The sequence below is a fragment of the Erythrolamprus reginae genome, chromosome 13 (assembly GCF_031021105.1).
Source record: "Erythrolamprus reginae isolate rEryReg1 chromosome 13, rEryReg1.hap1, whole genome shotgun sequence".
Lineage (NCBI taxonomy): Eukaryota > Metazoa > Chordata > Lepidosauria > Squamata > Dipsadidae > Erythrolamprus > Erythrolamprus reginae.
The window spans coordinates 9,545,053-9,558,388 of record NC_091962.1 but is presented as its reverse complement, the minus strand read 5'-3'; the positions used below and the strand labels follow the sequence as shown (position 1 = coordinate 9,558,388).

The window sequence follows — 13,336 nt, the reverse complement described above, 5'->3', positions numbered from 1 at the left end:
GACTAGATGGGAGCATAAAAGCCCACTTGCTGACTTCATTCCATTCATTCATTCATTCATTCATTCATTCATTCATTCATTCTTTCTTTCTTTCTTTCATTCATTCATTCATTAATTCATTCATTCATTCATTCATTCATTCATTCGAGTTCTGAACTGTCCATTTCCTATGGTAGATGGTTGTACATTGTACTTTTCTCTCTCCTCTCCTCTCCAGTCCAGTCCAGTCCAGTCCAGTCCACCCCATTCCTCTCCTCTCCACTCCTCTCATCTCCTCCCTTCCCCTCCCCCCCTCCCCTCCCCACTTTCATACACAGGTCTCAAACTCCAGCATCTCTGCTGGAACTGGACATAGCTGCCTCTTATAGGATCCCTGGCCGGCCCCTTCCTGTCGTTCCTTATTGGGCCCTGTCCCCAAGATCGGTTCCACCGTGACAGCGTGGATGCCGTGTTCGCAGAACACTTGCTTGACCCTCTGAATCATAGACTCAAAAGCGGCCACCTCGAGGCAGACCACATGGGCAGTGGCCACCAAACGGCTGCCACTGTCCAGCTGCCAGACCCGGAGGTCCCGCACGGCGGCTACCCCTTCCGTGGCATGGAGGTGTCTCTCCAGGAGCCACAGATCCACACCTTCGGGCTTGGCTTGGAGGAGGACCAGGGCCGAGGCCCGCAAGGTGGGCCAGATCAAACCCAGGAAGGCCACGGCGACCATCATAGCCAGGCCGGGATCCAAGTAGAGCAGCCAACAATCCACGGACGGTGGCGGCAGGACGTCAGACGTTCCCCAGGATTGACACGGATTCTTTGGGCAGGGGTGGAGACATGTCGTGTGTCCCAGGCACGGAGTCCACCAGAAGTGGATCGTGAGAGAATGCAGGAAAACCGCCACGGGTCCAAAACAAGCCACCATCCATCCGAGATAAAGAGTCCGCCACCGTCCCACAGCTGACGCAGTATTTCCCTCCTTCTCTTTGACCAACCAAGGTTGGCTGTTGGTTGACGATCCATGGCCCAGAAGATCTGTTTGAGGAAGAGAATGAAGATTAAAGCCAGCCTGGGAGAATTATATGCAGGGCAAAGACGATAAAATCATGAATTGAGGTCCGTGATCGCACGTCCTGGGTCTCAAAGTGGTTTTACTTCTGGCCACCAAGGTATCAGTGACCACGATCTCTGCCTGGTTAACGCTACAGGCCGTCCTTGACTTACAACTACAATTAAGTGCGGGGTTTCTGTTGCTAAGTGAGACGGTCGCCCAGTGAGTCTTGTCCCATTTTACGACCTTTCTTGACACCGCCATCAACCGAATCGTTTAACGGTTGTTAAATTAGTCACACAGTTCTGAAATGAAATTGGTCCGCTGGTCGGGAGGACGCAAAAAAGATCACGTGACCTGGGGACACCACAACTATCCTAAACACGAGTCAGTTGTCAGGGATCTGAATTCGGATCACGGGACCATGGAGTTTACAGCAATTCATTCAGTGACCGTCCGAAGTTACAACGGCACCGACAAGAGGCAATGAGGACTGTGTTTCTCACTGAACGACCGTTGCTCCACAGGTAGAGTCCCCAAACAACCATGTTTCTACAGTGACTCCCTTAACAACGGTCATAAAACGGGGCCAAACTCACTCAGCACCAGATATTTTGGGCTCAGCCGTGTCTTGTAAGTCCAGAATTAAATGCGGTATTTTTGCTGAGGAAAAAAATTACCTCAGTGGTGGGTTCTAAAAACACCATTTGCTACCGCTTCGCGTACACGCTTGTGCAGAAGCATTGCGGGTGGGTGGGCGGGCAGAGCCAGTAGTGGTTTGCTACTGCGCACCAGTAGCGGCTGCCCGATTGTGCAATTTACGTATGACTGCTTTGGTGGCGGTCCTATGGACGCCGCCATCTTGTTTTCACATTTTTTGCTTTGTGCACATGTACAGAAGCAAAATCTCACGAGGAGACACATACGCGAAGGAGATTTCAGCAATCATTTGCTTCCGTACACACGTCCCCTTGTGAGAATTCAGCACATTTTCGCTTCCTGCACATGCGCAGAAGCAAAAACACATTGCGGACGCGTGCATAGCATCCGGGTAATGGCGGTAGAAGCAATCCGCCCCTGGGAGGAGCGTGCTGGTTGGGTGGATGGAGCCTCCCGTCACTGGCACTACGGTTCTTAGAACCAGGCCAAAACGGGAGCAACCCACCTCTGATGTTATCTCTTCCACCGCCATCGCCCCACCAAATTTAAAATTAAACATTTGGCCTTCGCAAGGCATCGATTAAAGAGCATCATAATTTAGAATTTTTTTAAAAAAAATTAAGATACCTCTGGCCTTCTTTCCCTCTTACACACGTACAGTGTTCCCTCGATTTTCGCGGGTTCAAACTTTGCGAAAAGTCTATACCACGGTTTTTCAAAAATATTAATTAAAAAAATACTTTGCAGGTTTTTTTCCCTATACCATGATTTTTCCCGCCCGATGACGTCATATGTCATCGCCAAACTTTCATCTGACTTTAATAAATATTTTTTTTAATAAACTTTAATAAGTAAACATGGTGAGTAATGATCTAAATGGTTGCTAAGGGAATGGGAAATCGCAATTTAGGGGTTTGAAGTGTTAAGGGAAGGCTTGTGACAGCCTTCATAGCCAAAAATAGTGTATTTACTCCCGCATCTCTACTTCGCGGAAATTCGACTTTCGCGGGCAGTTTTGGAACGCATCCCCCGCGAAAATCGAGGGAACACTGTATTTGCACACCCCGTGCAAACTCACCTTCCGTTTCCTGCTTCGCCGTCGGCGCCAGCTTCCCTTTGCTACAGCAAGCGTCAATGTCCATCTTAGCGGCTGCTTTCCAGGGCAAACCTCCTCTCGCCAGATGGATGGGGATCGCCAGCGCCCCGATGCCCATCAGCGCCAGCGGGTGCTGGGGGAGCCGGGGCTCCGCTAACCTCCGAAGACCCTCGCCCACCAGCACCACACACAACGCGCTAAGGAACACGGCGCTGACCAAGGTGCCGGCAACAGGAGCTCGCGACCACCCGTAGGTATTTTTCCACCCGGCGTGAGTCCCCTCGGCACCGAGCCGAGCATCCATTACACGGACCGCCAAGGCCAGCGCGCCTTCCAAGGTGTGGAAGGCGCAGGTCTGCAGGAGCAGCGAGGCCATGACGCGGCTGCCCACCATCTCGACCAGGAACAGAGCGACCAACAGGTAAAGCTGACCCGTGGTTAAATCTGGGCTGCCCAGCAGCCAAGAAGGCAAAAAGGCGAACGACACCACCGGCGTTTTTCTCAAGCGGGGAGCCATCTGCGGCTCCCAATCTTCAGCCGGGGAACACCTGGCCAACGCCGTCTCTCCAGAAAGCGCCAGGCTCTCAGCGTTGATGCCCACCCATCGTAGGTTCCTCCTGAATATTAGTTTGGCCTTTCCAGCCCCCTACTTCTTATCAAGGGCCTCTTGGTAGTGCTGTGGGTCTCCCCAGGCTGCCCGTTCCCGGGAGGATTTCAACGGCAGCTGCCGGGGAGCTTGGCAGGAGCCGTGAGTCACGGCACGCAGCCTTTGGCTGGGCTTCCAAAGAGGCCATTCTTTCAGATTTCCCCCTCTTTTTCTTGGACCCCTGCCCAGGGCAATCACCAGCTGCAAAAAGACAGCCAGGCTTATAAGTATGCATGGGAGTATCGCTAGGAAAGGAGTCTAGTTGCTCGTTCATCGAGGGATTGAGTTTTTTGGCCTCCTACATATTTGTCAACTGGACTCTGCAGAGAAAGGCGGCACAGCAATCCAACCAAATAAAAATGAAATAAAAATTTCAGGCAGTCGCTGGTACACAACTTTAACAACAGGGGGGGAAAAACCCAGAGTTGGAAGGGACCTTGGAGGTCATCTAGTCCAACCCCCTGCTCGAGCAGGAGATCTATGTACACCATTTCAGACAAATGCTTGTCCAGTCTCTTCTTAAAAAAAAACCTCCAGGGATGGAGTTGACCACAACTTCTGGAGGCAAGTTGTTCCGCTGGTTATTTGTCCCCGCTGTCAGGAAATTTCTCCTTCGTTCTGGGTTTGCTTCGCTCCTTGATTAGTTTCCATCCATGGCTTCTTGTCTTCTGGTAAATAGCCCCCCCCCCTCTGTTTTTGACAGCTCTAATATGTAATAAAAGGCATTATACGTACAAAGACATATACATTTCAGTAAAATATCTGTCTATATCTACCTCCATCCATCGATCCATCCAATCTATCATGTAATTTATTTCTCATTCTCTCTCTCTCTCTCACTCACTATCTATCTATCATCGTCTGTCTTTATCTAATATCTCTCTCTCTCTCTCTCTCTCTCTGTATATATAGATATATATAATTTGTTTTCGTAGACTTTCATGGGTACAGGTATGATGGTCTTGGTATACAGTATTCGGGTTTCTTCCTGTGTAGGATTTGGAAATTTCTGGCGACGTTTCGACGAGGTCCCACTCGTCATCTTCAGGCTGGTGTTTCTGTCCTTGTTCTAGGGCGAATACAGCGAGACCTGAGCTGCCTTCCTTCTATAAATACTGGTGGCTGGGTGTGGTTTGATGGCTCAGCAATTGCCTGCTGTGTAGAAACTTCCTGGTGAGTCAGTGGGGTAACTCCTGGGGTCGTTGATATAACTAATCAATTGCTTAGCCATTGCCTGCTGTGTAGAAACTTCTATCTATCTATCTATCTATCTATCTATCTATCTATCTATCTATCTATCTATCTATCTATCTATCTGGCTATCTATCTATCTGGCTATCTATCTATCTGGCTATCTATCTATCTGGCTATCTATCTATCTGGCTATCTATCTATCTGGCTATCTATCTATCTATCTATCTATCTATCTATCTATCTATCTATCTATCTGGCTATCTATCTATCTGGCTATCATCTATCTATCTATCTATCTATCTATCTATCTATCTATCTGGCTATCATCTATCTATCTATCTATCTATCTATCTATCTATCATCTGGCTATCTATCTATCTATCTATCTATCTATCTGGCTATCTCTCTCTCTCTCTCTCTCTCACTCACTCTCTCTCTCTATCTATCTATCATCTATATCTGGCTATCTGTTTGTCCATCCGTCTGTCCATCCATCCATCCATCCATCCATCCATCCATCCCTATCTATCTATCTATCTATCTATCTATCTATCTATCTATCTATCTATCATCTATATCTGGCTATCTGTTTGTCCATCCATCCATCCATCCATCCATCCATGCGCGGAAGCACAAAGCACCAAAATCTCTCTCACACACACACCCGATAGGCACAAGCGAACCAGCATCATTTTACCCCTGGACCAGACCAGCCTGTGTGGTGTGTGTGTGTAGTTTGTGTGTGCCCGGCCAGGGAGAAGGATCTGGGCAGAGGGCCAGGGGGGAGGCTGAAGAGCTGAGAAAAGGCTGGAGCAGCCGACCTGGAAGAGAATTGCTAGCCTCCAATTCCCCTTTTTACAATCAAAGACTCCAATTGTTTATTTGGATGAGTCAGGCATCTACCAGGGCTGGACAGAGAACAGCTGAGTGACCTCCACTCAAGGACATGGAAAAAATTTAACTCTTTGCTAACAAAACAAGTTAGTAAACTGCGATTAAGCCAATCCAGGTTTAGTGTGGTTTGCAAACATAGGCAAGGCTGCGCCCAAGGAGCCGACATTCAGGCAACCGTAGTTTGGGGTGTTGAAAATACAATTGAGGGGGAGTGTTCCTCTTTTTCAGCAACTTGAAGAAGGATGGACTCCAACTCCCAGAATTCCCCAGCAAGCACGCTTGAAGACATGGACGTTGACTCCCAGAATTCCCTTCCAGCAGGCTTGAGGATGGATGGACTTCAACTCCCAGAATTCCCCAGGTTTAAGAGATGTAGATCAGCCAATCGAACAGCTTTTTATTTATTCATTTTATTTATTCATTTGCCCAATAAACAATACATATGGAAGAGAATAGACATGAAGTAATATATATAAAGATAATATGAGAAATAGAGGAGAAGATATATGAAAGGAAGAAAATATATATGATATATGAGCTAAAGGAAAGACAATTGGGCAGGGGACGAAAGGCACACTAGTGCACTTATGTACGCCCCTTACTGGCCTCTTAGGAACCTGGAGAGGTCAATCGTGGAGAGTCTAAAGGAGAAATGTTGGGAGTTAGGGGTTGACATTATGGAGTCCGGTAATGAGTTCCACGCTTTGACAACTCGATTGCTAAAGTCATATTTTTTACAGTCACGTTTGGAGCGGTTAATATTAAGTTTGAATCTGTTGCGTGCTCTTGTGTTCTTGCGGTTGAAGCTGAAGTAGTCATTGACCGGTAGGACGTTGCAGCATATGATCTTGTGGGCAATACTCAAATCGTGTTTTAGGCGTTGTAGTTCTAGGCTTTCTAGACCCAGGATTGTTAGTCTATTTTCGTAGGATATTCTGTTTCGAGTGGAGGAGTGAAGGGCTCTTCTGCTGAAATATCTTTGGAATAGCTGGCCTTCAGAAATCGTGGATGCTCTCCATCACTGGATGTTTTTAAGAGATTAGACAGTCATGTGTCTGAAATGGTATAGATTCTCCTATTTTAGCAGGGGATGGACTAGAAGACCTCCAAGGTCCCTCCCATCCCATCACCCTCATTATTATTATTATTATTATTATTATTATTATTATTATTATTATTATTATTATACCTGGGCTACCTTTGAAAAGTGTTGCAGAATGCAGCTGCGAGAGCAATCATGGGCTTTCCCAAATATGCCCATGTTACACCAACACTCATCAGTCTGCATTGGTTGCCGATCAGTTTCCGGTCACAATTCAAAGTGTTAGTTATGACCTATAAAGCCCTTCATAGCACCGGACCAGAATATCTCCGGGACTGCCTTCTGCCGCACGAATCCCAGCGACCAGTTAGGTCTCACAGATTTGGCCTTCTCCGGGTCCCGTCAACTAAACAATGTCGTTTGGTGGGACCCAGGGGAAGAGCCTTCTCTGTGGCGGCCCCGACCCTTTGGAACCAGCTCCCCCCAGATATCAGAGTTGCCCCCACCCTCCTTGCCTTTTGCAAGCTCCTTAAAACCCACCTCTGTCGTCAGGCATGGGGGAACTGAGATATTCTCCTCTCACTAGGCTTACAAAAAATTTATGCATGGTATGTCTGTATGTATGATTAGTTTATTAAATTGGGGTTCTTTTTTTTAAATTAACTTAAATATTAGATTTGTGTACATTGTATTATTATTGCTGTTAGCCGCCCCGAGTCTACGAAGAGGGGCGGCATACAAATCTGATTAATTAATAAATAAATAAATAATAATAATTATTATTATTATTATTTCCTTTATTCATTAAACATGAAACTCAGTCAACAGAACAATTTTAAAAGTGTCACAAAATGGTGGGAATATTTGTACATAAAATCAAGACTAGAACAAGATAAGACGGGGTGGGTGGGTATTGAAACAAAGATAGCTTTAGATAAAATGCTATTGGTCTCGGAGGAGAAACTGATTAAAAAATTGTATTGTTACAAATTCTAAAATTAATCGACACATGGAAACAGAACAAGTGGGCTCAGGATTTTGGCAAAACAACCAGACCAGGGCGAAGCGACCGCCAAAGGCCACGAGGGGGCAGCAAAGAGACCGAGAAAGCTCGGGGCGGGGGAGCGGAGGATCTCTGCCCCTCCTCGGCCACCGTCCGTTCTTTCCGGCCACCCCGCCCACGTGATCCAAACAGCGGCCTAGCGCTTCCGGGGCCTGCCTTCCTCCACCTCCTCCTCGCCGCCGCTTCCCGCTTCGGCCGCCTTGCTGGAGCCGCCGGTGAGTGCTTCCCTTCCCCCGGCTTCCCCGGGCAGTTAGGGCTCGCGTGGGCCGGGAGTGATAGTTGGAAGAGCAGGAAGGGGTCGGGTCTCCTCGAAGGCCCGGACTACAAAGTCCATTATCCTCTGCCGCGGCGAGGTGGGGGGTGTCCGGCCCGACCCATAATCCCCAGCCGGCTTAGTCCGTCCTCCTTCCTTCCCCGTGGATGGGACGACCGTCTTGTCTTCTTCCCCCAACCTCTTCCAGAAGCCGGGATGGACTACAAAGCCCATCACCCTCAATCTGCAGTCCCTCTTCCTAAGTGCCTACCCGACCCCCTCGCCACAACTCCCCGGCCTGGTGGTGGTTTCTCCAATGGGCTGAATGAACCCAACCCCTCCCTTTTTCATTGGGCTGGATTACAAGACCCATCCTCCCCTGCCAGACCAGCCATTGGTTCAGGGACTCCATTATAGGAGTCCCTGAGCCCTCCCCATAGAAATCCCCCCTCCTTTTTTCTGCGAATTCTTATATACAGTATTTGAGTCCATGTATGGGAAAAGGACTACAAGTTTGATAATGGTTATATTTAGGGAGTTATCAAACATTATTCCATATATAATAACGGATATAATATAGCTAAATATTTGATAATGGTTATATTTAGGGATTCACCAGTCAATATTTGATATACACTGCTCAAAAAAAATAAAGGGAACACTTAAACAACACAATATAACTCCAAGTAAATCAAACTTCTGTGAGATCAAAGTGTCCCCTTAGGAAGCAACACTGATTGACAATCAATTTCACAGGCTGTTGTGCACATTCAACTTTGTACAGAACAAAGTATTCAATGAGAATATTTCATTCATTCAGATCTAGGATGTGTTCTTTGAGTGTTCCCTTTATTTTTTTGAGCAGGGTACAATAAGTAATATAATATAGCTAAATATTTGAAAATGGTTATATTTAGGGAGATATCAATCAATATTTGATATATAATAACTAATACACCTAAATATTTGATAATAGTTATATTTGGGGAGACATCAGTCGATATTTGATACATAATAACTAATATAGCTAAATATTTGATGCTGATTATATTTAGGAAGATAGCAATCAATATTTGATATACTTTAGGGAGCACCATTGAACCACATAATAAAATAGATTTTAGCCTATTAATCCAAAATCACCTTTCCTCTACCAGCAACCCAATGAGGGCATCAAAGCTGTTCCACCCCTAAATGTCACATTTTTTCCCCTAATCATCAAAAATACAATTCTTTGTTTTACCAAATCTGAAAGAGACTCAATTGTTGGTTATGACCTTTAAAGCCCTACATGGCATTGGACCAGAATACTCCGGAACCGCCTGCTACTGCACGAATCCCAGCGACCGATAAGGTCTCACAGAGTTGGCCTTCTCTGGGTCCCGTCAACTAAACAATGTCGTTTGGCGGGCCCCAGGGGAAGAGCCTTCTCTGTGGTGGCCCCGGCCCTCTGGAATCAACTCCCCCCGGAGATTAGAACTGCCCCCACCCTCCTTGTCTTTCGTAAACTACTCAAGACCCACCTATACCGCCAGGCATGGGGGAGTTGAGACACCTTTCCCCCAGGCTCTTTATATTTTATATTTGGTATGTATGTGTTGTTTGGTTTTTAAATATGATAGGGTTTTATATGCTTCTTTTTTAATATTAGATTTGTTTTGCTATAATATTGTTTTTTATTATTATTGTGAGCCGCCCCGAGTCTTTGGAGAGGGCGGCATACAAATCTAATAAATTATTATTATTATTATTATTATTATTATTATTATTATTATTAATTTCTACTTTCATTTTATCCTATCAACCAAGAAGGATTTAAATACCAGATTTCCTCAATAATTTCTGCTGCTTTTTCTGAGATTCAGCCTTGGTTGATTTCCACCCTCAAATTAAGGATCTTTGCTTTGGGCCAAGGGTCTAGTCCAGAGGTCCCCAACCTTTTTTGCACCAGGGACCGGCTTTAAGCTAGACCAGTTTTCCATGGCCCGGTGGTGGTGGTGGTGGGGGGATTTGGTCATATGGGGGTGGGGTTATGGAGGGGTGGAGCCAGGGCCACCATCAGGAATTTTGGGGCACCATACAGCCTAAGTATCTGGGGGCCCCCCTCCCCACCATTTTAAAACTACTTTATTTTGCGACATACCAATTATGTATGAAATTTACCTTCTTTGGGGAGGGGTGAAAGGGGAGAGTAAGAGAGGAAGGAGTGAAAGAAGGGAATGAGGGAGGAAAGAAGGGAGGAAGGAAAAGGAAAGCAAGAAATGGAGGGAGGAAAGGAAGGAAAGAAAGAAAGAAAGAAAGAAAGAAAGAAAGGGGGAAGGGACAGGAACAGAGGAAGGAAGCAAGGAAACTTATGAAAGGGGAGAGTAAGAGAGGAAAGACTGAAGGAAGGGAAGGAGGGAAGAAGGTAGGAAGGAGAAAGAAAAGAAGAAATAGAGGAAGGGAAGGTAAAAGAGAGAAAGAAAAAGAGCAAGAAAGAAAGAAAGCAAGAAAGAAAGAGAATGAAAGAGAAATAAAAATAGAGAGGGGGAATGAAAGAAATGGAAGGAGAGAAAGAAAGAGAAAGAAAGAAAGCAAGAGAGAAAAAAAGAATGAAAGAGCAAGAGAGCAAGAGAGCAAAAGAAAGAGAGAAAGAAAGAAAGAAAGAAAGAAAGGCAACTTCAAAGAAAGGCTCACTGAGCATCTCTCACTCTCTTTCTATCCCTCTTTCTTTCTCTCTCTTCCTTTCTATCTCTCCTCTTCCTTTATCTCCTCTCTCTCTCTCCCTCTCTCTTTCTCTCCCCCCTCTCTCCCCCCTCTTTCCCTCTCTCCCTCTCTTGCTATCCCCCCTCTCTCTTTCTCTCTCCCTCTCTCTCTTTCTCTCTCTCTCCCTCTCTCTTTCTCCCTCTCCCTCTCTTGCTATCTCTTTCTCTCCCCCCTCTCTCCCTATCTCTTTCTCTCTCTCCCTCTCTTGCTATCTCTTTCTCTCTCTTTCTCCCCCCTCTCTCCCTCTCTCTTTCTCCCTCTCCCTCCACTCACCCATCCCGGGGGTCTTTTTCGGACTTCCCAATCCAAGTCACGCAGCCTTGCGGAGCTCCTGGTGGTCTCTCATCCCCGAATCAGCCAGGTAAACACGGCCCCCTCTTCCCTGGCCCGAAACCAGCGTGAAGATTGGGGGAATTTCTGCGCAACCCCGGCCACTTTCGGGGTTAAATTCCTCTCCCCACCCTCTCCGCACCTCCGAAGGGAGCAGGGCAGCGTTGCTGGGCTGGCCAATTCTGGGCAGGGGGCGAATTCCTCCCGGGGGGGTGGAGGTGTGGATGTGTGCGTGCGCCCGGAAGGCGTCCGAACTTTGCCCGGCGGAGCTCTGCAAACACGAGGCAGGGAGGGAGGGAGGCCGTTGCCCGGCCAGCGGGCACCAAACAGGGCAGGGCTCCATGGGAGGGGAGGGGGCACCTCGCGGCTGGGGGCTGCCTGGCTTTGTGATTTTGGCTGGGGGGGGGAGTTAGGAAGGTCCTACTTCTCCCCCCCCCCCCCCAGCCAAAAATTCAAAGCCTATCTGCTGGATACGGGCGATGAGTGGGACAGAGCGGCGCGGAAGCCTCTTGCAGCAGCTGCCACAGCCACCGGCTTCGGCGCCGCTCGTCCCGCTCATCGCCCGTATCCAGCAGATAGGCTTTGAGTTTTTGGCTGGGGGGGGAGAAGTAGGACCTTCCTAACTCCCCCCCAGCCAAAATCACAAAGCCAGGCAGCCCCCAGCCGCCAAAGGAGCCTCCTGATTCTCCCCGCCCTGCCCGACGCCCCACCCTGTCCTGCATAATGTCCTCTGCCGGGAGGGCAGCGCCGCCGCGGACCGGCTGGAAAACCCCAACGGCCCGGTCCCGGTCCGCGGACCGGCGGTTGGGGACCTCTGGTCTAGTCAATCAATCAATCAAAAGACAGAACAGGTGTTTCCCAGCACACACATTTCCCACCGAAATACAAATCCGACAGGTAAAATCTGCAGCGTGCCAAAGGCCTGATATATCTTTTTTTAATTTTGCAGAATTTGCTGACAACGACGGTGATCAAGGCAACATGATGGAGAATACGGCACTGGACAGTTTAATTGAAATGGGCTTCCCGCAGAATCGAGCGTAAGTCTCCATCCCGGAAACATAACCTTACGGGTTAAGGGTTACCTGTAGCATGGGAGGTGGCGGGGTTTTTTTTTTTTTATAAGGGACATAGTGGATCTATAGGTTTTCTGGGCTGGGAGTCTTCTTGATGTTGAGGAATGGCATAAAGAAATGGAGCCGGAATTCCTGGGTGCTCTTTGAGCTTGGCGGCTTTTCCTGTGGACATTTCATGACCCAGCTGAGTTATGTCACCTGTAAGGAGGAAGGGTTGGCTCCCCTGTTGACATATACAGTGGCTTGTAGAGTGTTAATGTCGATGAAGGTGTTCTTGATGCTTCTTTGGACAATTCATCCATCCATCAAACTCAACCCTGATAAGACGGAGTGGCTGTGGGTTTTTCCACCCAAGGACAATTCCATCTGTCCAGCCATTACCCTGGGGGGGGGGGGGGCGGGAACTGTTGACCTTGGGCGTCCTCCTCGATCCACAGCTGACATTGGAACACCATCTTTCGGCTGTGGCGAGGAGGGCGATTGCCCAGGTCCGCCTGGTGCACCAGTTGCGGCCCTATTTGGACAGGGAGTCATTGCTCACAGTCGCTCATGCCCTCATCACCTCGAGGTTCGATTACTGCAACGCTCTCTACATGGGGCTACCTCTGAAAAGTGTTCGGAAACTTCAGATCGTGCAGAATGCGGCCGCGAGAGCTATCGTGGGGCTTCCCAGATTTGCCCACGTTTCTACAACACTCTGTGGCCTGCACTGGCTGCCGATCAGTTTCCGGTCACAATTCAAAGTGCTGGTAATGACCTTTACCATGGCAGTGGACCAGAATATCTCCGGAACCACCTTCTACTGCACAAATCCCAGCGGCCGATAAGGTCCCACAGAGTTGGCCTTCTCCGTCGACCAAACAATGTCGTTTGGCGGGCCCCAGGGAAAGAGCCTTCTCTGTGGCGGCCCCGGCCCTCTGGAATCAACTCCTCCCGGTGATTAGAACGGCCCCCACCCTCCTTGTCTTTCACAAATTATTCAAGACCCACCTATATCGCCAGGCATGGGGGAACTGAGACACCTCCCCAAGGCTTTTATATTTTATGTTTTGGTATGTATGTGTTGCATGGTTTTTAATTGTTGGGGTTTTGTATATTTTTCTCTTTTAATATTAGATTTGTTGCAATGTTATATTGTCTTTGATTATTGTTGTAAGCCGTCCCGAGTCTTCGGAGAGGGGCGGCATACAAATCTAATAAATTATTATTATTATTATTATTATTATTGGCTAGACACTTGTTTCTTGAGTTGTGAACTGGCAACACTATGAAGTCAAGCTTCTTTTTCTTTCTTCTTC

General features: G+C 47.7%; 2 protein-coding genes across 7 annotated transcripts in view; one reads left to right on the top strand and one right to left on the bottom strand.

Moving 5' to 3' along the window:
* Positions 1-304: 304 nt before the first annotated feature.
* LOC139175199 (proton-coupled zinc antiporter SLC30A1-like) lies at positions 305-3,399 on the bottom strand. Its single transcript, XM_070766152.1, has 2 exons — positions 2,778-3,399; positions 305-1,023 (listed from the first exon to the last, which is right to left on the bottom strand). Exons 1-2 carry the CDS (start codon positions 3,310-3,312, stop codon positions 308-310), a joined length of 1,251 nt encoding a protein of 416 aa, XP_070622253.1. The 5' UTR covers positions 3,313-3,399; the 3' UTR covers positions 305-307.
* Positions 3,400-7,739: 4,340 nt separating this feature from the next.
* UBXN1 (UBX domain protein 1) overlaps positions 7,740-13,336 on the top strand; it is an 18,575-nt gene continuing 12,978 nt past the window's right edge. Inside the window, exons 1-3 of one of the 6 annotated variants that reach the window (XM_070766158.1) lie at positions 7,753-7,849; positions 10,943-10,993; positions 11,912-12,002. In XM_070766158.1, coding sequence (XP_070622259.1) covers positions 11,944-12,002 — 59 coding nt within the window. In that variant the 5' untranslated portion in view covers positions 7,753-7,849; positions 10,943-10,993; positions 11,912-11,943. Of the gene's footprint in view, positions 7,850-10,942; positions 10,994-11,447; positions 11,814-11,911; positions 12,003-13,336 lie in introns of those variants that run through there. The other 5 variants (XM_070766153.1, XM_070766157.1, XM_070766154.1 and 2 more) reach the window with 5 other exon arrangements.

What these genes read in the sequence shown, in the direction of transcription:
- LOC139175199 (XM_070766152.1), bottom strand. Translation starts at nt 3,312, where the DNA reads ATGGCTCCCCGCTTGAGAAAAACGCCGGTGGTGTCGTTCGCCTTTTTG. An exon ending in GGCGAAGCAGGAAACGGAAG is followed by an intron (nt 1,024 to 2,777) that starts GTGAGTTTGCAC and finishes TTCCTCAAACAG; the next exon opens with ATCTTCTGGGCCATGGATCG.